The following is a 25,371-nucleotide window of genomic DNA, read 5'->3' on the forward strand; positions in this document are numbered from 1 at the left end:
CAGTCGTATACATGCTTGCTCATTTTTTTTCAAAGCTTTCAAGTAATATATTTGATATCTCGTTTATGACAAGTTTAATCTGAGTCTGCATTTCATGGCTCATTGAGATCTTGAGTGCATTGCCTGCAGATTCAATTATAACTTTCGAAAGGGAATTAGATAAATGTTTTAAGGAGAAAAAGACGTAGGGCTGTGGGAGTGGAACTAATTGGATGGGGGATCTTTCAAAAGGTGTTTAAATGCGAATATTCACACTGCTCAAGTTCACAGCCATTCAGTATTCTCTCATTTTACCCATTAATTGTGCTGTGATTTTGCGGCAATAATTTGAACTTCTTAAGAACGTACACTGGCTGCTGCTTTGGACAATATATTGCAGCTCTCTGACAGTGGAAATGTTTAAGTACTTTGAATCAGCGAAATATAGAAATTTAAAACACTTAAAGCATTTCTAACATGTCATCCTGGTAATAGAATGCAAGCCTAGAATTCACTGCTGCAGCGATAACTTCTGAACACTAAATGATTCCTTTTAATTCATTCATTCACAACATATGGGCTTCGCTGGCTATGCCAGCGTTTATTGCCCATCCCTAGTTGCCCTTGAGAGGATGGTGGTGAGCTGCCTTCTTGAACCACTGTAGTCCATGTGGTGTAGGTACACCCACAGTGCTATTAGGGAGGGAGTTCCAGGATTTTGACCCAGTGACAGTGAAGGAACAGCGATATATTTCCAAGTCAGGACGGTGAATGACCTGGAGGGGAACTTCCAGGTGGTGCTGTTCCCATCTATCTACTGCCCTTGTCCTTCTAGATGGTAGTGTTCGTGGGTTTGGAAGGTGCTGTAGAAGGGGCTTTGGTGAATTCCTGCAATGCATCTTGTCGATGTTACACACTGCTGCTACTGTGCGTCAGTGGTGGAGGGAGTGAATGTTTGTGGATGTGGTGCCAATCAAGCGGGCTGCTTTGTCCTGGATAGTGTCAAGCTTCTTGAGTGTTGTGCTAACCTGTAATTTTAAATTCATAAAGGAAGGGCCTGAAGCCACATTCAGCACTTACTAAAATCACATGGCAACCTGTAACTAGTGGAGTGCCACAGGGATCAGTGCTGGGGCCACAATTATTTACAATATATATTAATGACTTGGATGAGGGAAATGAATGTACTATCGGCAAGTTTGTGGATGACACAAAAATAGGTGGGAAGGCAAGTGGTGAGGATGACGCAAAGAGTCTACAGAGGGATATAGACAGGTTCAGTAAGTGGACAAAAACTTGATAGATGGAATATAATGTGGGAAAGTGTGAGGTTACTCACCTTGGCAGGAAGAACAGAAGAGCTGAATGTTATTTAAATGGAGAAAGACTGCAGAAAGCTGCAGCACAGAGGGATTTGGGGGTCCCTGTGCATGAATCCCAAAAAGCTAACATACAAGTTGAACAGGTAATAGGGAAGGCAAATGGAATGTTGGCCTTTATTTCAAAGGGATTGGAGTATAAAAATGGGGAAGTCTTGCTAAAACTCTACAAGGCACTAGTTAGACCACACCTAGAATACTGTGAACAGTTTTGGTCCCCTTATCTAAGGAAATATATACTGGCATTGGAGGCAGTCCAGAGAAGGTTCACTAGGTTGATCCCAGGTATGGAGGGATGTTCTTATGAGGAGAGGTTGAGTCGGTTGGGCCTGTACTCATTGAAGTATAGAAGAATGAGAGGCGACCTTATTGAAACGTATAAGGTTCTTGGGGGGCTTGACAGGGTAGATGCAGAGAGGTTGTTTCCCCTTGTGGGAGAGTCTAGGACCAGAGGGCATAATCTCAGAGTAAGGGGGTGCCCATTTAAAACAGATATGAGGAGGAATTTCTTCTCTCAGAGGGTAGTGAATCTGTGGAATTCTTTACCACAGAGGGCTGTAGAGGCTGGGTCGTTAAGTATATTCAAGGCTGAGATGGACATTTTTAATCAGTAAGGTGATCAAAGGTGATGGGGAAAAGGCAGGAAAATGGAGTTGAAGATTATCAGATCAGCCATGATTTCATTGAATGGCAGAGCAGACTCAGTGGGCCGAATAGCCTACTTCTGCACTTACCTCTTATGGTCTAAGGATTGCACTGTTCAATATTTGACTTGTACATAGAAAATAAATGCAAATGTTCCTTACCGCATCACCCTTCTCTCCTTTATCTGCCTGAAATTAAAGACAAAAATAAATTCCAATCAGTCTATATGGAAATTGTTTTGCCCATTGGAGTAATCCATTTGCATCAATAGTTACCAGCAGGAGGGAAGCCAACCTTCCATTGTGAGTTTCAGAATAAGGAGAGTACATACAAAACAGAAATTGCCCACTTCATTTTTTTTTATTCTTCCACAGGAGGTGGGCATTGCTAGCAAGGCCAGATTTATTGCCCATTCCTAATTGCCCTCGAGAAGATTTTGGTGAGCCACCTTCTTGAATCATGACAGTCTATCTGGTCTAGATACACCCACAGTGCTATTAGGGAGAGAGTTCCAGGATTCTGAACCAGCAACAATGAAGGAACAGTGATATAGTTCCAATCGGGATGGTGTGTGGTTTGGAGGGATGTTGCAGGCGGTGGTGTTCCCAGGCATCTGCTGCCTTCATTCTTCCATTTTTATCTGCAAGGAAGCCACAATAACCACGTTGTAAATATGAGCTGCTGGGATTATTGAGAGTCTGGTCTGTGGGATACTCCATTAATACTTTATTAGTTTTGTAAAATTTATTTTTATGGGATGTGGGCATTGCTGGCTAGGCCCATTTATTGCCCATCCCTAATTACCCTTGACAAGGTGGTGGGCTTGAACCACCACATCCACATGTTGCAGGAATACAGTGCTGTTAGGAAGGGAGTTCCAGTGTTTTGACCCAGTGACAGTGAAGGAATGGTGATGTAGTTCCAAGTCAGGATGGTGAATGGCTTGGAGAGGAACTTCCAGGTGATGGTGTTCCCCTGCATCTGCTGCCCTTGTCCTTCTAGGGGGTAGAGATCGTGGGTTTGGAAGGTGCTGTTGAGCAAGCTTCGGTGAGTAGCTGCAGTGTATCCTGTAGATAGTACACACTGCTGCCACTGTGTGTTGGTGGTGGAGGGAGTGAATGTTGAAGGTGGTGGATGGGGTGCCAATCAAACAGGTTGCTTTGCCCTGGATGCAATGGTTGGCCTCTGGGATTGATTCCATTCCTTCCTTAGCTATGAAAGGCCTTAAAGTCCACTTCTCTTTAAACTTTACTTAAAGATTTCACATCCCACATCTAGTCTTAAGATAGATCTAAACCCTTCATCTCAAATTACATGAATGGGATAGATGAATATATGAATGAGAGAGGAACATTTGGTGTAAAGAAGATACTCACATTTCAGTCTAAGACCCATCAACACCAAACATGGCATAAAATATCTTAAAAGAGGAAAATCTAACCCTCTGCTGAAGCAACGTAGCAGAAAAAATATTCTTTTGATTAATAGAGAACATTACTCTCATTGTGCTTCAGTGTGATCTGGAAGGACACACAGCTGGCTGGCCTTCTGTACAGTATTAATATGGATTTGTCACTGGGGGGTGAAGGTGGTCTTGGGAGGAAGCACAAAGTGGGAAATGGCGAATAGGGAGTCTGTTCTACACCAGCCTGATTATTGTTCTATTGACTTCAATGATAAAGAAAACAGGTGGATGTGAAACGGGCCTGGGTGTGAAACAGGGTGGAGTGTAAAGTGGGAGGGGTGTAAAATCGGCAGCTAATTCATCATCCATCTACCGTTTGTTAACACCGAAACCAATTCCACTCCCATTGTGTCAAACAAAAGGAACTGGGCGTCCCTTCAAATACTTACAGTTGAGCCAGGAAGACCTACGGGACCTGGCAGTCCGGGTGGGCCTTGCAATCCTGGTTCCCCCCTTTCTCCTTTTTCACCCGTGGGCCCATCTAGACCCTAAATGTTCATTAAATACAAAATAAAATTACAGCATAACATTGATGGATACTTCAAATACTTATTTAAGCTTTTGAGATTTGGATTGTTTCTAAATGGAGCAAAAATGATCAAAAGCAATTTGGAATAATTTTGGATGAAGTAATTTTAAGTTTTATTGTGTCTGTTGCACAATGGCAGCTGGTTACACATAGGCCTGAATTTTACCCTCGGGGTGCGGCCGAGGTCAGGGTGGCCGGCAGCGGATGTAAAACCCTCTCCCGGCCAAGATTGCGCTGCGAAAGCGATCTCACACTGGGTGGCCAATTAAGGCCCGACCAGCAGGAAACGCGGCCGCCGCACGTGTACTCTGTGCGCGGGGGTGGGAATGCATCGGACGCCAAGTCAAATGGGGACCCGGAGGGGTGTTCAAAATGGAAGAGGCAGCTCCCTAAAGGGTGCCAGGGGTTGTGGGGGAGGCTGAGGGAGCTGTCTGGAAGATGCTCAAGATAGAATCATAGAACCATAGAACCATTGAAAACTTACAGCACAGAAGGAGGCCATTCAGCCCATCTTGTCCATGCCAGCCTGAGGACACCCAGGTGCCCTTTCTAATCCCACCTTCCTGCACCCGGCCCATAGCCCTGCAGCTTACAGCACTTTAGGTGCCGATCCAGGTACTTTTTAAAAGAGTTTAGAGTTTCTGCCTCTACCACCAACTTGGGCAGCGAATTCCAGACACCCACTACCCTCTGCGTAAACATGTTCTTCCTCATGTCCCCCCTACACCTTCTGCCACTTATCTTGAATCTATGTATCCTGGTTTGCAGTCAAGGTGTCAGCACCTGGAGGTCACGGAAGGCAGGAGGGCAAGTTGGGTGGGCACTCTGCCCCCCTGTTTCTCAGATGAGTGCCTGGGAGTGCTGGAGGAGGAGGTCAGTGCTGGGTGGCATATCCTAATGCCCAGAGACGCCCCACCTGACTAAGGCCTGGACAGAGGCCACTGCCCAGGTCAGTGGACACGTGGATTCAGTGTCGCAAAAGATTCCACGATCTGCTACGGTCAGCAAGGGTAAGTGCAGAAATGGCATGAACCTGCATGGAGAACTTTAGTCGGGTGCCTGTTTCTCAGAACGTTCAGGGGTCTAAGAATGTGTATGCCAACTGGCACTGAAGCCCTGCCCTGCCAAGGCTGGGATGTCAGCACGACTGGCCTCAGTGCATTGCAGGGTGAGATGTGTCACAGTGACACGGCCTGCCTAATGCCCGGGTGGGAGGGCGGGCAGGAACCAGGAAAGGACCTTCAGGGAGACGGAGCAATAAGGAGGATATTTTCCCTGTCGGGAGAAGAGCAGTCATAACACCGCGAAGCGCCGCAGAACAGGTGGAGGAGCCAAATCTGTGCTTCCTCACTAAGCACGAGAGTGATGCACTGGAGCTGGAATGCCACCGGCCAGCTCACTCCCCCGGTCGTGGTGAGGCAGGGGTCTCGGGTGTAGGTAAGTGTGCAGGTGACCGATGTGTGTGTGGTGGGTACTGGAAACACAACGGGCTCCTCTCATCAGAAACTGAACTGTCATAGCCAGAGAGCCCAATGCAGTTTGCACCGTGCAGCAGGTCACCACTGTCTCCTCAGCCCGCCCAGCACGCATAGTGACCTTGATGATTGAATGTACTGATCTTTTGCCTTCCTCCCGCAGGTGCACCATCCACAGGAGCTGCTGGTGACCCTGAGAACCTCCCATTGAGCTCTGGGGAAAACATCACACCTGCACCAGCTTCACACTGTCTCTCTGAACCAGGCACCAGCGCAGATACTCACACGTCAGTGGGCATTAGGTATTCAGCTCCACGGGTAATGCACAGCAGTGCGGGCACATCACACTTGCTTGAGGAGCTGGCAGAGGCAGAGAGGGCCCAGGGAGTCGACAGTGAGAACATAGCTGGAGACCAGGACCGTGCTGTGTCCGAGGCAGATGATGAGCCTCTGGAGTTACCCGTCAGGCGGCAGATGCTGGATGTCCAGCGGGATGTGCGGGGAGAACTGGCGGAGATCCATAAGGGTCTGCATGCCATGGTCTCCGTCATGAAGGAGTCAATGCAGAGCCTGAGTTCTGCGTTGATCCTTAACACCGAGCACACAGCCTCCTCCATTGAGAGAGTGGTGACTCTCATGGAGAGGCAGCTTCAGGAGCAGACTCAGGGGTTCCTGGGGTTGTGCTCGGACCTGCAAGCCCTCACACGGGCAGTGACATAGAGATGGATGAGGCACCTAGTCTGCCTGCTAGGTCTCCGTCCATCAATGGTGAGCAGAGAGGTACAAACGTACCTCATGCTGGTGGACAAGCTGCCTGTCATCTCTCTTGGCTTCTCTCAGGGGGCTCTGGATGAGGGCACCAGCTCCTCTGCCCCTCTGTCAGTGGCCGCTGCATTTGATGATGCCACGATAACTGAGAAGTGACCAGCTATGGGGCTGGATGCACCCTCCCAGGCGGAGCCTACTCAGGCTCTGGTGGCCAGAGGACAATCGCCAAGGTCATCAGGGCCACCAGGACAGCAGAGTCAGCAGCTGCCTCCAACACCACTGTCAGTGAGGGGCGGGCACCAAGACGCAGCACCCGCAGACATAAACTGAAGCCACCTTAAGCCCAGCAGGGATGTGTCATGGGTGACATTTTTTGCATTTTTTTTTACTCTTGTGTTAGGGACGGACACTTTGTTTGTTCTTTGTTTGTCCAAGTTAAGAACCATAAACATTTATTTGACTTGAATGAGCTGAGTTGGCTGGATGGTTTGAGTAGGTGCTGATGCAGCACAGGCTTATAAAAGTCTGGGGTTGTGTGGTGCTGGCGTACTGGGCTGGGTTCTCAGTTACTGATTGTTAGCAAAGGAGACAGTGCCATTGGCTTGATGAGACATCGATGTCTTAGATGCCTAGCAGAAGGTTCACTGGATCAAAGCATCCATGGTGTCCCTGCCTCCATGAGGGCTCCAGCCCTCTGCCTCGAGGTCCTCACCCTGCATCACTTGAGTCATCTTCTGTGGCCTGTGGAGCTGCCTCGCTTTCCTCAGCCTCCAGTGGGTCCCCTCTCGCCTGAGTCAGGTTGTGCAGGGTGCAGCATACGATAACTATGAGGGAGACACGCTCTGGAGGATACTGCAACGCTCCCCCTGACCGCTCCAGGCATCTGAAGCGATGCGCAGTCTGATGGTCCTCTTTGCCACCGCCCTTGTGGAGACCTGACTCCTGTTGTACCTCTCCTCGGCCTCAGTACTTGGGTGATGGAGTGAGGTCATCAGCCATCTCTTCAAGGGACAGCCCTTGTCACCCAGGAGCCATCCATCCACTCGGGCAGGAGCCATGAACAGCCTTGGTACCTGTGAATGCTACAAGATGTAAGCATTGTGTGAGCTCCCAGGGTAATGGGCACAAGCTTGGAGAATCTGTGTCCTGTGGTCACAGACGGTCTGAACACTCATTGAGTGGAACCCCTTTCTGTACAAAAGCTCCCGGCTCACCTGTGGCGCCTTGGTGACCACGTCAGTGCATCTATTATACCTTGGACGTAGGGGATCCCAGCCATCGTAGTGAAGCCGCGTGCTCTCTCAGCCTGGCTCACCTCGTCCGTCTGGAAGTGGATGAACATGCGGACGTGTCTAAAGATAGCATCGGTCACAATTGTGTACAGCTGATTGAGAAATGCCCCACAGATCCCCCACTGAGCCCTGAAAAGAACAGAAGCTGAGAGTCACTGTGACCTTCAAAGCAACCAGCATGGGGTGTCTGCCAATGCAGTTGGAGGCGATTTCCGGACCTATCGTATGACATATTGCTGTCAATGTGTTCCTGGAGAGCCGGGGCACTGGACCTTGGACATCTGGAGGTAGTTGGAGCGCTGCCTGAACACTCTAGACACTGGGTAGTGGCGTCTTTGGCATGCCCTCCTGCCTTGGCCTCCCTGTTGGCCCTGCACCAACTGAGCCCCTGCCTCTCCTCTTAAAGGTCTGTCCCTGGGATGCTGCCCATGCCCACTTGTCCTCCTCTTCTCCCCGCTCCTCTCTTCCTCTTCAGAGGAGGGTCCACTGGCAGAATACACTGTCCCCATTAGATGAGATGCAGAGGACCAGTGCCTTGAAAATGAAGGAGCTCCGTGCTGCAATGCTCAGGGGAACCTTCCAGGCAAGATGAGGACCTGAGATGCTGAAAGGCAGGCTGGACAATCAAACGAGTTGCCAAGAAACTGGCATCACACAGCAAAGGACTGGCAATGACAGAGAAAGTGCTGCTGCTCCCAGGGCCTTTTATCCCACCCGTGGATGAGGAAATGATAAAAATGTGAAATCCGCCCACCCGTTTTGCCCGTGTGATGAGCTAAAAATCACACAGGCAACGTAAAATCACTGACAATTGGCTTTTTAATGGCCTTAATTGGCCCTTTAATTGTTGGCGGGCGCTGCTCTGAATCCCGCGCATGCCCGCTAACCTCAATATTGCACGTGTGCGCAATGATGTTGGGACGTAAGTCTGACATCTTTTCGCGCTATTTTACGCACCTTCAGGTCGGGCACACGCCCGAACTTGGAACGTAAAATTCAGGCCATAATCAGTCCAATATTGACATACGATCGTCTTGATACAGTCTTATGTAAGACAGATTTCCAATACAGTTGTTAGGTAAATAGATCAAGCCAGTAAGTAAATTAATCTATATTGTGCAGGCAAAGGTTTGCATGAGCGATGACATAATTGTCAGGGAAACATCTTAGTTTATGGATACAACAAGAAAAAATTAAATGGAAAGGACAGATGGCTAAAGTGTGTAACAAGGTACACATATTTATAAAATGGGTTTATTAATCCAGTGTCTTCTGTCAGAAATAACACATTAAACATACGGGAGGTCCTGTCAGTCCAATATCTCCTTTATCTCCTTTGGGTCCTGGGAATCCCATAATTCCTGTCTCTCCTTTGGGTCCTGGTGGTCCTTCTGGGCTGGGAGGTCCAACATCACCATTTTTACCACGAGAGCCCTGGAATAACAAAGCACAGCACCCAGGAAAGTTATTATGTCCAAAACCAGACACTCCGGTCTGATAATAGGAACTTTACCACATAACGCAACTGCATTCATTCTTTAAGAGAAATAAGAACTAATTACCTTCTCCCCATCAAGTCCAGGTACCCCTGGCAAGCCGATTTCACCCTACAAATAGATAATCCTGTGTCAAGATGTACATTCCACTTGGGCAATGCTAACAATACGATAATTCTACTCAAATTTCCATTTTACAACATTTCAGCAATTTCATATTGTAAATGTCCACACTCGAGTGTTAACATGCAACAAACCCAACAATGGGCAGGAGGAAGGGCATTTTTATTTGCTGTTATAAATACCTTCTCCCCACCTGGAAAGCTAAGGAATAAGTTTCAAGACCTTGTGGGCGAACTCTTTCTTGGGGTACAATAGAACAAAGTGGATGGAAGCGATTTGGGAGTCATGATTTCAAATTCTCATCCTTATCCTCAAATCTCCCATGGCCTTGCCCCTCTCTATCTCTTTAATCTCCTCCAGCGCTGCAACCCTCCGGCATATCTGTGTTCCTCCAATTCTGGCCTCTTAAGCATTTGCAATTTTCACTATTAGTAGCCATGCCTTCAGCTGCCTCAGCCCTGAAGATCCCTTCCTAAACTTCTCCGTCTATCTTGTTTTGCTCCTTTGGATGCTTTGTAAAATTAAGCTAAACTTCAACTGCCCTAATATCACTTTATGTAGTTTGGTGTCAGCTTTTGTCTGATATCACTCCTGTCTTGAGATACTTTACTACATTAAAGACACACAAATGCAAATTTATTGTTGGCACTTCGTCAATCCAGATTAACGGACTGACAATTTGCTATATCCCATGATGGATTTCATTCCCTCTGAGTCATCCAAATAGGCAAAGACCTTACCTTCTGGCCTGGAAGTCCTGGCATTCCTGGAACCCCCGGTGGACCCTAAATATAAATGATACAGGACAATGTGAAACTGCACAGAAAAGGACAATAAGCGTCACTTATAAGATAAACAAAAACTGGCAAAAAGATATCTAAAGGAAAGTAGGTCAGGTGCTGTGTTCTGAGATCATAAAGTGTGTTTTGGACTGAACCCTAATTATAGCCCATGTGCATTATTAGTTCCTTTAAATACCCAAACCCAAATGTTATGGGATTATTGTCTGGTGCCACTGAGGGTGAAATCTAATACTGGAATCCTGTTTTCAGCTGTTGTCAGGCTCTTGGCTGCTACTGAAATGCTTGGTTAGAACAGATAAGGAGGATTCGACAGAGAGATGGACAGCTGTTTCAATAAATGATTGAGAGGCAGGAGATTGGGTTGGATTCTGACTATTGGGAGGCCAATCAGAGCTCACTGAATGAAACCCAAACTTGTCAGCAGCAGACCCAGTCCATTCCGAGGGCCAGTGCTGGTAGAGGATCCTGATGCAGCCGCCTTTACTGTTCAATTACAGTAAACGTGCACCATGGGCACAAGACACCAGGAAAGTCATAGAGACTGTTTTGGTGCAATGACATCAGGAGAAGAATGGGAGGAAAGTATGTTAGTGTCTGTTCTTCCTATCCATTGCACCCATTTCTCAGGTGCAATTTGGGAATAGGGTAGAGGACAATCAAGCTATACCCCACCCCCACACCCGGTACAATTTACAAGAGGAAAGCAGCTTCTGATATCATTTAATTTATACCAAATTGAAATAACACATTTACGCACAGAGATTTACGATGTACTATGTGCTGCCAAAAAGGGCAGTAGAAGCAGATTCAACAATAACTTTTAAAAGGGAATTGGATAAATACTTGAAAAGGAAGAATTTTCTGGGCTAAGAGAAAAGAGCAGGGGGGGGTGGGTCTAATTAAATAGCTCTTTCAAAGAGTCAGCACAGATGGGCCCAAGGAAGATTTTAACATTTGTCCTTTAATGCACAGTTGCGTTTACTGCCAATGCTGCAGTCAATGCCAGGCGTGCGCAGTGGATTCCATTACTCCCTTATGTCACAGCGAGCGATGGTGTCAGCAACGGCCAGGACCAGAAATGGGGCCAGCTGTGTTTTCACCCCTGTTTAGGCAACAGTCAAAGGCACACCCTTTTTAAAGATGTTACAATTCTCAGTTCAGAACTTGAATTAATTACCTTTGTGAATAATGACTACACCGATATCTTTTAAGAAGAAAGGCAGAAATCTTAAATCACCTCCTCTTTATTTTAAACCTGGCGCCAATGTTAAATGTGCTGCACAAACACGTCCAATGTATCATGCTTTGTACAGACAACTTAAAATTTTAACGAAAACATTAATGTTTTATAATGCCAGCCTGTGGAGCTAAATTTGGGCGACTATCAGGTGTGTGCAAACACAAACTTAAAGATAAAAGCAAAAAACTGCGGATGCTGGAAATCCAAAACAAAAACAAACATATCTGGAAAATATGCAGGTCTGATAGCAGGTCTGACAGCATCTGCGGACAGGAATACAGTTAACGTTTCGAGTCCGAACGGGCGGGATGAGGTTTCCAAAAGCAAATAAAAACAAAATAAAAGTTTTACAATTGAATTAATAACACGTCCCTGTTCGTCTGACAGAGTTACACGAGCGGGGACAAGTTTTCTAACATTTTTATTTTCGTTATTTTCTTTTTTTAAACAATGCTTCATCTCCCTCAGGCAGCTCTGAGCCTCAGGGAGATTATGAAGCGCTCGCTCGGACGCATGCGCCCGCTCGCCCTCCCCCCGACCCCCCGCACAGGCAGCGCCGTGCTCTGCCCCTTGCGTTTCACGCTGGGTGGGCCTTAATTGGCCCGTCACTGTGAAATCGCGGCCTGGTGCCATCGTGAGCGGCAGTCGGCTTCCCGACCGCCCCACGCTGAGCCCACCCACAAGGGCAGAATTCTGCCCGATGTGTTTTCAATATTTTGGCTTTATTTCAGATTTCTTGTATTTGAAATTTTTATTATTTGAGTTAGCAGCAGGCCAGTAAAGTGGTCAGAAAGAACACTGGCTACCTTTGTTTCAGTACTTTATTTTTAAATGGAGCATATAACTTCATGGGAGTGTAATTTAAACACAAAACCTAATAGCAGGCTTGAAATCCTGTCATGAAATAAAGGGTCTTTCACACACAGTATTTTAATGGTTCTTGATCAACTAAATAATCTTCAAAGTCCTCTGTGTGCCATTGATGCTTGATTTGGGTTCTTTAGATTTCACGCAACTTCTAAGGGTCTCCTTAGGGGTGAGTTTTAACCATGGGAGATTGGGATTCATCTTATCCTCTCTGGCAGACTCAACAACTTCATACATGAGCCAGAGCTGTGCCCAGTTTGCCAGCGCATTCTATTGTTACTGAGTTTGACTGGCTCAACTTTGGAATTTGGAAGGATATTTGTCCCTGTCCCTAATTAATTAATAGATAGCTTTATTGTTCTTCAGGCTAAACCTAAACCTCCAACCATACTCACTGCAGGCAGTGTGTCCACACAGATATAGAAGCTTCTCACGCACGCGCAGAGGCTGTGGAATGATGTCATTGGCGTTAGGCGCATGCGTGGGCCACTGCTCATGTGCAGATTGGCCATCTTGTGTTCGCAGGAGTTACAGTGTTAATGCACAACATCTCCTACACTTACAACATTTGGGCTATTTCTTTAACAGAATTCTAATATGTTTGGTAGAAAAGCCTCAGTGAGTGATGTAGCTCTTTGATTAATGTGTACCTGGAGTGCGTCGTTGATGTTACCATTGTAGTCAATTATCTCAGTTTTTCCTGGTTCACCTTTGGGACCTGGTGGACCCTACAGATCAGACACAATCGATTAAACAACCTGTTACTAGAACCAGCAAGCCAGGTACAAGAATGTGTTCATGCACAGTGCAGAACTGAAGCTCATTATGTTCATCATCTGTGTAAACTAAAGGATAATTTATATCGTAACAACGATGCATAAGCACAACAAAGCAGCAGCTTGTATTACCACTACAGAATTAATTATTAAAGCAAACTAACGTTTCCAAAAAGAGCATCAAACCAAAATTCAACTTACCCGTGGTCCTAACACTCCAGCTTCACCCTGCAAGAAATTCCAGAACATACCTTTTCTGAGATCCTGGTTATTAATCTATTTACACAAAATTTAGAGTTGGCACAAAAATTAATGTCCTTAACAACAACCCCCCCCCCCTATATTCTTTTCACAAATACAGTATTGTGGACCCTGGTTCAACTGAAAGCGCTGTCTGAATGGGTAAACTGAAGCAGGTAGGAACCTGGTGGGAAGGATAAGGAGGACCCTCAGGCAAGCCAAATAAATTTCATTATGAGGCCAGGATGAGCAAGACTGTTCCTCTGGTACTCCACGCCAAAAGTTGTGTTTTTCCCTACTCCAGAAACCATCCTCCATTTCTCGAGACCCTCCTGAAATCCCACCTCCCTCCCAGAGACCCTCCAGAAACATCCTCCTCCTGGAAACTCCCTTGAAAACCACGCTCGTCTGACTCTGCTGAAACCCCCTCCACTCCCAGAGACTCCCCTGAAATTCCTTCTTCCCCCGGAAACCCTCTCAAAGTCAGAGGGCATCCAAAGGCACCCCCGATCCTCACCATCCAACAGCTCTGTACCCTCTTCCTGCATCTTCTGGGTGGGGAATGGAGCTGTGGCAATGGAGGTCAATTTTATGAGTTGTCAGAATTAAGTGTTCCCCTCCATGCCCCCACCACCCAGCCTGACCCCATCAATAGCAGCGATGTCCTGAGCATAGCTCAGTGGGCACCATTCCTACCTCTAAGTCAGTCAGTTGCAGGATTGAGTCCCCTCCATCGATTTGAGCACAACATTTAGGTCAACACTCCAGTGTAATTCTGAGGGAGTGCTGCACTGTCGCAGGGGCTGTACTGAATGAGTGCTGCACTGTCGAAGGGGCTGTACTGAATGAGTGCTGCACTGTCGAAGGGGCTGTACAGAATGAGTGCTGCATTGTTGAAGGGGCTGTACTGAATGAGTGCTGCATTATTGAAGGGGCTGTACTGAATGAGTGCTGCATTGTCACAGAGGCAGTACTGAACGAACGCTGCACTGTCGCAGGTGCAGTACTGAATGAGTGCTGCATTGTCAGAGGTGTCGTTCTTCAGATAAAACGTTAAACACAGGGCTGATCTGCTCTCTCAGTTATACATAAAAGATCACCTGGCAGTATTTCTGAAGAAGAACAGGGGAGTTTTTCCCAGTATCCTGGCTAATATTTATCCCTCAACCAACATCAATAAAGAAGAGATGATTTGGTCATTATCTCATTACTGTTTGTGGGAGCTTACTGTAAGCAATTTAGCTACTGCTTTTCCAAATTACAAGAGTGACTACATTTCAAAAGTATGATGTTGTTTGTAAAGCACTTTGGGGTGTCCTTAGGTTGTGAAAGGTGCTATATAAATTCAAGTCTTTCTTGCTTTCTAAAATTGTCACAAGTGACAGAAATCTGAAGTGTTTGATTGCACCATTTTAAATCGCCAAATCTCGACAACAAGAATTCACCAGAATTATATGGATTAATAAACAAATAAAGAGACACCAACCTTTGGTCCTGGAGGTCCAGGTAAACCTGGGAGACCTGGTTCACCCTTAATTCCACCAGCATTTGATCCTGAGTCTCCTGTTTCACCCTATTTAACAAGACCATATTGTCACATGAAACAGCAATAGACTGACATAGGTTTCTTCATGGTCAGATACAGGTTATTAAACTCACAGTCATTAATCTTCTATTTAAGAGTTAAGAAGATGTTTGCACAAATTACAGATTATAGATATCAATGCTAAATACTCTCAAAATAATTAATATGCTGGGTTGTACAGTTACCAAATCAGTGATGCATTTAATTATCTGACCCAAAGAAATTATAGGCAACAAAAACTTGCATTTATGTAGTGCCTTAAACAAAGGAAAATTCTCCAAGTCCCTTCACAGAACATTATCAAACAAAAATTGAGCCAAAAGTGTTGATATTAGGATGGGTAACTAAAAACTTGGCAAAAGAATCAGGTTTTAAGGATGGTCTTAAAAGATGCAAGAGGCAGACACGTTTAGAGAGGGACTTCTGGCTCTTAGGGCCTAGACAGCTGAAGGTACAGCTGCTAATAGTGGGGCGAAGGGTGGAGCACGGACAATAGCTCAGGGTTGGAGGAATGGAGATACCTCGGAGGATGGTAGGGCTAGAGGAGGTTACAGAGATAGGGAGGGGGTAGGCCACTTTGGGACTTGAACAGAGGGATGAGAATCTCAAAATTGAGGCATTGATGGACCAGGAATCAATGTAGGTCAAAGTGCACAGGGATGATGGGTGAACGGGACTTTGTGCAAGTTGGGATTTGGGGGGAGTAGAGTTTTGGAACAGCTGAAGTTTTTGGAGGATGGAAGATAGGAGGTTACCATGAGAACATTGGAACAGTCGAGTCCAGAACTAATAACAACATGGTTGAGGGTTTCAGCGGCAGAAAAGCTGAGACTGGGATAAAAACAGGCCATGTTATAGAGGTGAAAATAGGTGCTCCTTGCCTTGGAGAGGATGTGGGGTGGGAAACTTAGCTCAGGGTCAGAAAGGATGTTGAGGTTGTGAACAGATTGTTGCAACCCGAATCAGGGGCTAGGGATGAATTGGTGGCAAGGGAATGGAGCTTGTGCTGGGGGCTGAAGACAATTACTTTAGTGTTTCCAATCTTTAAATGAAAGGTAAAAGAGGCTCAGCCAGGACTGGATTATCGACAGTCTGCCAACGGAGGCAGGGTGAGAGAGCTGGTGGTCGTAACACCACCCTGTCTTTGGATGTTACTGAGGGGCAGAATGGAAATGAAAAAGAGGTGGGGAAAGGGGCAAACCCAGAGCACAGGGAGATTCCAGACATAACAGTCCAGAGGCTATACCTCATGAAGTGTAGAAATGGCTTGACATATCCTGCTCCACAAATACAGGTTTGTCAGAGAAGTGTGAATGAATAATTTATATCAATATTTGAATATTTAAAAATTTCAAGTGGACTCCATACCCCAAACTAGAGCAGTTTATCTCATCTATTCGATACAAGACCATGGGCAGGATCTTCCAATCGGCGAGCGGGGGGCGGGGCCGGGGCCCGCTCGCTGACACATAAAATGATGTGGGATGACGTCGGGTAGAACTCCAGACGTCAGCCCGCGTCATTTCCATTTTCAGGTTGTCGAGGGCCCAGCTGAGTCAGCTGCGCACCCGCCGACCTGTCAACGGCCTATTGAGGCCATTGAAAAACTAATTGTCATTAATGGACCTGCCCGTTCAACCCTATGGCTGGCAGGCCGGGAGCCCTGGCGGGCTTCAGAAAAAGCATGAAACCTCATCCATGGGCGGGATGAGGTTTCATGAGGGTATTTAAATTTTTAAGAAAGGTTTAAATAAAACTTATGGACATGTCCCAACTCATGTGACAGTGTCACGTAAGGGGACATGTCAGGGAAAATTTTTAAACATGTTTATTAAAAGTTTTAAATTGGAGCTGATCTCCCTGAGGTAGCACTTAACCTCAGGGAAATCTGTGCGCTCTTTCGCGCGCATGCATGAAAGAGTGCACTCCCGGCTGAGGGAATCCCCCCCGCCCGCACAGGGAGCGCATAGGCGGACATCACGCTGGGTGGGCCTTAATTGGCCCACCCACGTAAAATGGCGGCGCGCCCGCTCCCGCACTTCCCCCCAATGGGGGGAAAATTTTTCCCCATGTCAGAGAGTAGACTTACTTTCTGTCCAACTGTACCATCTTTCCCTGGCATACCACTTTCACCCTGCACAATATAAAATACACACATGGTAGCAATTGAGTCATTTTCTATTTTTGTATGTCTGATTAGCAACTTTTCAATTCATGAGAAAATTAGAGACTTATTCTAAATGAGAAAAATCTTGAACCTTTTGCAAAAACAAAAAATAAGGAGCCACAGGAAACACAGTAAGAACGAATTGTAATATTTCTAGTCATTATATTGAGACATACAGGGTATGGTAGTATAGTGGTTATGTTATTTGACCGGCAATCAAGAAGCCTATACCAATAATCTTAGAGACACAAGTTCAAACCCCACTGTGGTTGTTGGGGAATTCAAATTTCGTTAATTAACTAAATATGGAATTAAAGAGCTAATATCAGTAATAGTGACCATTGTCATAAAAATGTATCTGGTTTACTCATTTTCTTTACAGAAGAATCTAGAAAGCCACTCAGTTAAGGGCAATCAGGGATGGGTAATAAATGTTAGCCCAGTGATACCCAAATCCTGTGAATGAATAAAAAAAAACTTATCCTCCTTAAAGTTAGAAGCCCTCTCCAATTGATGAGCTGTAACACAAGCCAGTGCCTTTACCCACCTGTTGTGTCTCATCAGTTTGCCATTGATGATCTAGCATCAGAAATAGTTGATCGAGCAGCTACTAGTTACTCACAATGATATTACATAGCGGTAAAATGACAGGCTGTAACTTTTGGTGGAGTGGCAATTGAGTCGGATTGCCACTTCCCTCATAGTTCCTTTCCCTGAAATCCAGCCACTGCTCCCTCGCCCGACCTTCCGATTCAGGCTGAGCAAGATCTGTGTAGCGCAGGTGAGTTCCCGTGGCCTTCTGTCCAGGGCTGCAGAGTCAGAGATGAGGACACGCCCCATTTTTTTATGGCACTAGCTGCCGTAAAGCAGGTAAGCTTATAGGTACAGCCAATGAGAAGCCAGGGAGAAGGTAAGTTTGTAAGGTAAGTGGGCACATCTGGGGGATGTGGTGGGTAGGATGGGTTAGGGTGGGGTTGGATGGCCAGTGGGGAGCAAGGCGGCCAATGGGTGGTGGGGGGGAAGCAGGTGGACCATTGTGGGAGGTTGCAGGTTGACAGTGGGAGGGGAGGTGGGGTGGGTAGACAATGTGGGGGAGTGTGATCAGTGGGAGGGGGGTGAGGTGTGGGGAGGGCAGTCGAGGGGTTGGGAGCACAGTCGGGGAGTGGCGAGTGCAGTCAGAGGAGTTGTGGGGGTGGGGGTGGGGGAGCGGCTGGGGCTGTAGTTGGGCAGTTCCATGGAGGATTGGGGGATCCCATGGATATTTGGGATGTGGGGCGTATTCAGGGAGGGTGGGGTGTCAGGGGAATACTCAAGGAGGGATGGGGGTGGTGGTACATCGCGCATACTCATGAATGGGCTGGTGCCCAGTCTGCCTCAGATTACCCTGCAAGGGTAAGGTATCACCAAAATTTGAGCAACAGGTGAAGCTAGCTGTTTCATGCTGCTAGGATGCAGCAGCAAATGAGTGGTATTGGCCACTAACAGGATGCTGCTATCAAGCCAAAAAGAATGAGTAATGTGTGTATGAATTTCAGTGCCAGTGTAATGCTAGGTATGTAGGCCATATGTCCCAAAGACTGGCAGATCATATCAAATAACAAGTCCATTCCGCTGTTCACAGCAGGCAAGGTACAGATTGTACTCAACCAGCCCGTGCTTGCAAAACTCAGAACACAGTGTCCAACATTAGATGTGATTCTGCAGTTGGACAACATTTGCTAAATAATCTTCAGTGTGATAAGAATTATACTGACAATTAATTTAAGATTGTCAGTTGGGTTCACAGTGTGCCGCATTTGACTGTACTGTAAGCTACATATATTAATACACAGGGCCCTGTTCTTTGCAGACAGAAAGATGTGCACACATTGCGTCTGTTTCAGCTAAACAAAATAAGTGACAGCCATTCGCTGATTCATTCCTCAGGGCAATGCCCTGACCAATCAGGGTCAAGCTGCCTGGTTTAAATTTCAAACAATGCTCAGCAGTTAACTGTCAGTCACCATCACTGATGCATTCTCCATGGCAACACCTCCACCAATCAGAGTCCACTTGCCAACCAATCAGCAATCTCTTCTCATACAGTGTACATTGCTGGTTTCCCCTTATATTGGTATTCTTGCAAAGTGTCCTGATGAGTTCAAGACAAAAAGCTTTGACATGTCTCTTTTTCAGCAATACTAAAATTCATCTACTATTTCTTACTCACTTCTACTTGCACCTGGTTACATGGTTTGGAATTGTGAAATTTTCCATTATTAATAACATTATATTATAAATAATAACCTATTCAATTATTAGTGGGAGCAACAGGACCTGCACAACTCTTCATCGGATTAGCTTGTTTTCCATTAGTTCCACAAGTCCTCACTTCATGATAAGACACTTATGGGGAGCTTTATCAAATGCCTACTGAAGGTCAGAATTTGATATATATATTTAAAGCAGTTGATTCCCATTGGTCATATAAAAATAAAGTTCTCTCTGATTGAGGTTTAAACATTTCAAGTTTAAAAGACTAATTGCAATTTTTCACTACTGCGCTGAAAGTGGTATTTTTGAGCCTGATGGAACTCCAGTGTGGGAAGCAATGCTCTGTGCAAATAAATCTCCTGCAATACTTTAGATCTATAGAAGCTGATCCATACTTGCCACAGCTAAGTTAGCCTCAGGTGACAGCAGCATGTGAGCCAAAGGATGTGTACAGAGTGGAAATTTGTCAAGTGCAGATGTGAATCCTGCTTTAGAGCTCAACACTACAACAATATTATTTTATACCAATCATATTATACTATTATGTATTAATACATTGTTATAATATAAAGTTATCGGCAAGAAACACAATGCCAGCAACAACAATTCTAAACATGATAATATCCATAGCATTTTTCCACTCCAGGGCCATTTCTTACAGGGAAAGAGTACACACATTACACTGAAAGTAGAATTCTTTTCTCGAAATGAACCTGATCAGCTAATGAGTCCAGGACACGTGTCAAATACTATTTGTTGTGACTATGATATCAGAATGTGATAAATTACACCTGCATGCACTTAAAAAACACACGGTGTGCAGGGACTAACTGTGATGTTTAAAACTTGAGCAATAATTTCATGCATTCTAAAGCTTCCAAATTGCAAAGTCCATTACCAGAATTCAAACTACAACACAACAAACACACAGAATAGTTTCTTTGCTACAGATTCACCTGACTCTAGAATACATTCAACTCTCAATCTATATTCAAAGTGGAAATTATAATTATAGTAAGTCTTTATGCTAAAATCTATGAAGCAAAATGCATACATATGAGAATTCATATGAAATTGCATACATAGTATTACATAGTATTTACAGCACAGAAACACGGCATTCAGCCAAACTGATCCATGTTGGTGTGTATGCTCCACACAAGCATCTACATACCTTACTTAATTTCACCCAATCAACATATCCTTCTATTTTGCTTCTGCTTAAATGCATCTGTTTGGTGTTTCAACCAATCAATGTGATAGCAGGTTCCACATTCTAACCAATCTGTTTTTTTATACCATCTCCAGTGCCCCTATGCCCTTCCTGTAATATGGAGGCCAGGCTGAGAACAGCACCCTATATCTAACTCACCAAGTGCAGCCTTAATCAGACCATGAGTGATCAGGTGATGCTGGCCTGAATCTTTTCAGAGGAGAGGCAATCACCGGCGGGTTGACACTCTGCTCCTACTTTTCTGCACCAGGCCGCAGCTCTGCATTTTTGGCCAGGGTTTCCAAGACTGGCTTCTTCAAAAATGCGGAGCTAACCTTCAATCCAACCGCTTTCTCGTTGCGCTGGATCATCAGGTGTAGACGAGCCACGCCCCTTTTTAACAGCACCAGTTACTGTTATTCTGGTTCCGTGTTCACTGGAAAGCACTGGGGTGTTTAAACAGCTTTTCAGTGTGTTAGGGTTTGAGTGTCGGAGTGAATGGGTGAATGTGAATGTGGGTGAGGGATAGGGCGGGTGAGGTAAGTGGGTAAGGTGGCAGGTGGGTGAGGTGATAGGTGGGTAGGGTGGCAGGTAGATAGAGTGGCAGGCGGGTAGAGTGGCAGGCAGGTAGGTGGTAGGCAGGTAGGGTGTTAGATGGGTAGAGTGGTAGGTGGGTAGGGTGTTAGGTGGGTAGGGTGGCATGCAGGTAGGATGGCAGGTAGATAGAGTGGCAGGCCAGTAGGTGGGTAGAGTGGCAGGTGGGTAGGTGGTAGGCAGGTAAGGTGTTAGGTGGGTAGAGTGGTAGGCAGGTAGGATGGCAGGTAGATAGAGTGGCAGGTGGGTAGAGTGGCAGGTGGGTATGGAGGTAGGTGGGAAGGTTGGGTCAGGTCAGGGTGAGTCAGGTGGTGAGGTCGGGTCATTGTGATGCGGGGAGTTGGGTCTATTTTCTCCTACAAGCTCCAAGAGTTCACATTGTTATATGATGAAGCTGTCAGTTCTGACACTTACTGGATTATCTCATTATATCCATCTGTTTTTAATTTTTCATGATTTATCAGGGATTCTGCAAAAAAACTCTTACAGGTCATTATGTAGAGCAGTGCTGACTATAAAACATATTAAATTATGAATGTTAAACAACAAGAAAGGCTTTCAAATTCAAATATCATCAGCTGTTCAAATACCATTGCCATAAATGTCGAATCGAGTGGTTTGATTGCTTCTCTCCGAGTTCTCAATATCATACCTAGACTAGAATCATAGATTATGGAATGGTTATAGCATAGCATGAGGCCCTTTGGCCCACTGGGTCCGTGCTGACTCTCTGTAAGAGCTACCCAGCTAAGTCCACTCCGCTGACTTTTCCCCGTAGCCTTGCATTTTTAACAATCTTTTCAGATAATCATCCAATTCCCTTTTGAAAGTCACAATTGAATCTGTCTCCATGACACTCTCAGACAACGCATTCCAGATCCTAACCACTTGCTGTGTAAAAAAAAGAGCTTTTCCTCATGTCATCCCTGCAGTTAAAGACTTGCATCCTAGCCTAGGCTAACACTTCAATCTCCATTGCTGAATTTTGAGTAACAGACTTAGGCCAGCTCTCAGCCATAACAAGAATGATCAAATTTGGGACTGAACAAAGGCTTGCATGCACAATTGTAAAGAAGTAAAAGCATTCCAAACTGTTGAAGGTAGACATTACACAAGTGAGTGATTTGGAGAGGTAGGGTGAGTAGGTGGTTGGGGAGAAGACAGTGGTGGAGGGGAAGTGAAGGAAAGAGTGGAATTTTTAAAATAAAAGAGTAAGCTTCAACTGACCTAATAAAAAAACATTCAGTAAATGCTGGTTAAAACTGGTCAGTTATGATACAATACAATCACTCTGCTGTTACTGCATTGTTAGGCGATGAGCTCAGTGCACAAAGAACAGTCCAATCGGAAAAGGCATCACAAGGAAATAAATAAATTAACACCACGTGAAAAAATATGGAGATCTACCTTTTGTCCAGTTGGTCCAGTCTGTCCTGGCTCTCCCTGTGTCCAGCAGAAAGCATGAGGGGAAAATAGGTGAGAAATGAATAGAGGCAAAGATGGAAGCAAATTAAAAGAGAAGAATAATGTGGTTTAATGAATGTGCTGCAATGTGACTAACCTTTAACCCAGGAACAGTTGAAGTAAGTGACCCCTAATGATTGAACATTGGAAATAGCATGAGTCAGAAATCAGCACAAAGTAAATGGAAGGACATAAGAGATGAAGCTGAGTTATTGAAACATTAGTAAATAATTCTGTGACACTGGTTAATATTTTAGTCAGAAACTGATCTTAAGTGGCAACCCTGTACATTTGTTGTAAAGTGAGCTACCAGAAAGAGGTATTAAATTGGATAGTACAGATTATGCCTTATTGTTAACATGCTCCCTCAGAATCAATCAGTAATGCTGGTTATACCTCATAAATTCCTGGAGAAAAGGGGTCCAAAAAACAATACGCATCCTTAGATTCTATGAGTTTTGGGCTAATTCGTTGGAAACAGTCCAAGGATTTTGGCTAGCTAGTTGGGATTTGGAGGATGGGAAGTAAAGCAGAAGAGGTGGAACTTGTAACAGCAATGTCATTGTAATATTCAGGGCAATAATGAAAGTGGGAGATGGAAACATCAGTTTGTATTCTGCTGCCCTGTTATTCTCCACAAAAATGAAGTCTCTTGTTTAGCACTTGTAATCAGCTTTATTGACCAATTTCATTTTTAAACATATTTCATCATCTATCTGCATAAGTCAGATCTTAAGTGTTTGAAATGTAGTGCTTTTAAAGAAGATAATTTTAATAGGATGCCACAAGAATGATTTTCAATAATCACTTCAAACACCAAACTTCATGGGAATTCAGGAGTGGCAGTAAATTGGTTGCCTGTAACTAGAGCCATTATAGGATCGATTAGCTAGGATCATGCTTCAGTTAGTCTGGCAAGATCTTGGCAAACTCTCTCCAACATTCCAACATCTTAAACACTCTATAATTTTTTAATGTCGCCTTACAACTACTCCAAACTTTTAAGAAAAGATTGAAACAATAAAGTAGTAGTCTGCTTGTAACTGCTTCAAAATATTAATAGACCTTACACTGGATTAACACAAGTGAAAAGTGCTTTAACTTTGAAGAGTTTTGAGTTTTCATCACTTCATTAGTGTGTGAACAAGTTATGGCGGGAAATCTGAGAGTGAGGGATACCTTTGCTCCTGATTTTCCTGGCATACCAGGTCTTCCTATCTCCCCCTATGGAAAACAGGAAAGCAGAGAAATGTACAAAGTAACTGGAATATATCATAAAGAAATACTGAAAGGAAGGATGGGAATGAGGAGAGACAATGATAGGGAACAGGGAAGGAAGATGATAGGAATGAAAGAGAAGGGATAAGACCATCTTAGTTGGAAACATGTGCTGCAAATACATGTTTAATTTCCATATTAATCACTAATAATGAATCACTTCAGTAACTGATGATGTTATTGGCTTAGACAGTTTCCGACCATATATGTAAACTACATTAAATGGCAACTTTTCTCTTGAAGGTTAAATTTTGTGTGTATGATCATTGGTTTTTCAGAATCAAGTCTGAAGGTCAAGTTCATTCAAAATTAACCAGTTCCATGACAGATGTCATGAAACCAGCCAATTCAGTACTGGGATAGAAGATTAAGGCTCCACTGTTAGGTTAGAATTCTGCATGAGTTCCACCTCGACTTTATTTAACCGATTACAATGTCAATGTTTTGGACATAAGGTAGACTCAAAGGACTAAAATCAGTTCAGGTCACAATGACACAAAGACTACTTTGGTCCTCTCTATTGTCTGTAAAACTGTTTAGAGGCAAAATAGCTGCCCTGTGCCTGAACTTCAAAAAGGAAATCGTCAGCTGTGAAGCAACTTGTGCCGATGCCCTGAGGATGTGTCAAGGTGCAATAAATTTAAACGCAAGTTCTTTCTTTCCTCTTTCTCTCCTGATTAATGGCTGCTTGCTGTTGACACTTGAATTGAATTTTGATTTGATCCCTGATTTCTAAGAGTAGTAATACAATGGGTGCATTCATCCATGTTGCTGAAGTGATGTCGATCAGTGAATCTTGCTGGACCTTGGTGTCTCCACCAAATCCCCTACCTAGCCAGTCTCACCATGGGTTACTTTTGGAATTATTTCCACTTGCTCCACACCGACCAGCCCTGCAGCCATAAAGCGCTGCGGGGCGGACCAGTGAGGGCAGAGTGGAACTTCTGCCCAAGATCAGCCCTTTGGAGCTGCCGGCCAATATCAGAACCAGCAATACCAGGAAGGCATCAGTGGCCACTGAAGGGGTTGGATCCCCAGAACAGCTAAGTCTGGGGTCTTGGACCAGGAGGGTTTGGGTAGGTTAGGTAGAGGGGAGCGGGGGCAGAATGAGGTGGGTTTTAGGGAGTAGATAGCAAGGAAGAGGGGGTTCAGCCTAAGGGGGGCTCCAGCCCATGATCAGCCAAGGGCAGCTCCTGAAGAGTGATACCCCTCTTCTTCCCACCCTTTAAACATTAAAGTTGTTTTAAAAATTGGGCTTCCTGTTCCCACCCAGCTGCCCACACCAAATGTTTTCTGGTGTGGGCAGCGTGTTATCAGGGTCAACTGGCTTGATAACAGGCCTAATTGACTCTTAAATATTCAGCGGGCTGCTGAATTCAACGCCTGCCTACCCCCACCTTATTATGGGGGAGAGCTCAGGGATGTGTGGGAAGGTGGAGGGATGGGCGCCCACTCCATTTTACGTGACCCCCACCAGAAACGCGCCCACCCAGGGCTTGTAACTTCAGCCCATTGTTTCCAGTGTTGCCCTTCCAGTAGGATCTCTTTAGTGTTATTTCAGTGAGAAGAACAATCAATTAGTCTTTTAGGAAGCAGTGGCCAACGGTTTACAACATGATTTTGCTCCTCACTGCCCCCATTTCTTTCTCTTAGCTTCCCTCTGTCCAGAAAGCAATTATTCATCATTGACACAGAGAAATGTCCTGAACATCATCTGCTGCCACTATCTTTGTGTGTGCC

The 25,371-nt window shown here is 45.1% G+C and overlaps 1 protein-coding gene across 12 annotated transcripts in view; it reads right to left on the bottom strand.

Annotated features, from left to right (window-relative positions):
* The window catches only part of col13a1 (collagen, type XIII, alpha 1), a 227,927-nt gene that overhangs the window by 30,746 nt on the left and 171,810 nt on the right, over nucleotides 1-25,371 (bottom strand). For 9 of the 12 annotated variants that reach the window (XM_078530912.1, XM_078530910.1, XM_078530908.1 and 6 more), the window contains 12 exons: nucleotides 23,533-23,577; nucleotides 22,451-22,483; nucleotides 22,297-22,332; nucleotides 16,752-16,796; nucleotides 14,564-14,650; nucleotides 13,039-13,065; nucleotides 12,712-12,789; nucleotides 9,892-9,936; nucleotides 9,095-9,139; nucleotides 8,832-8,966; nucleotides 3,858-3,956; nucleotides 2,165-2,191 (listed from right to left, as the gene is read on the bottom strand). In XM_078530912.1, the coding sequence (XP_078387038.1) occupies nucleotides 2,165-2,191; nucleotides 3,858-3,956; nucleotides 8,832-8,966; nucleotides 9,095-9,139; nucleotides 9,892-9,936; nucleotides 12,712-12,789; nucleotides 13,039-13,065; nucleotides 14,564-14,650; nucleotides 16,752-16,796; nucleotides 22,297-22,332; nucleotides 22,451-22,483; nucleotides 23,533-23,577 (702 nt within the window). The remainder of the gene's footprint in view (nucleotides 1-2,164; nucleotides 2,192-3,857; nucleotides 3,957-8,831; nucleotides 8,967-9,094; nucleotides 9,140-9,891; nucleotides 9,937-12,711; nucleotides 12,790-13,038; nucleotides 13,066-14,563; nucleotides 14,651-16,751; nucleotides 16,797-22,296; nucleotides 22,333-22,450; nucleotides 22,484-23,532; nucleotides 23,578-25,371) is intronic. The other 3 variants (XM_078530915.1, XM_078530913.1, XM_078530917.1) reach the window with 2 other exon arrangements.

Source organism: Cetorhinus maximus, chromosome 27, assembly GCF_964194155.1.
Source record: "Cetorhinus maximus chromosome 27, sCetMax3.hap1.1, whole genome shotgun sequence".
In the NCBI taxonomy this organism is placed as follows: domain Eukaryota; kingdom Metazoa; phylum Chordata; class Chondrichthyes; order Lamniformes; family Cetorhinidae; genus Cetorhinus; species Cetorhinus maximus.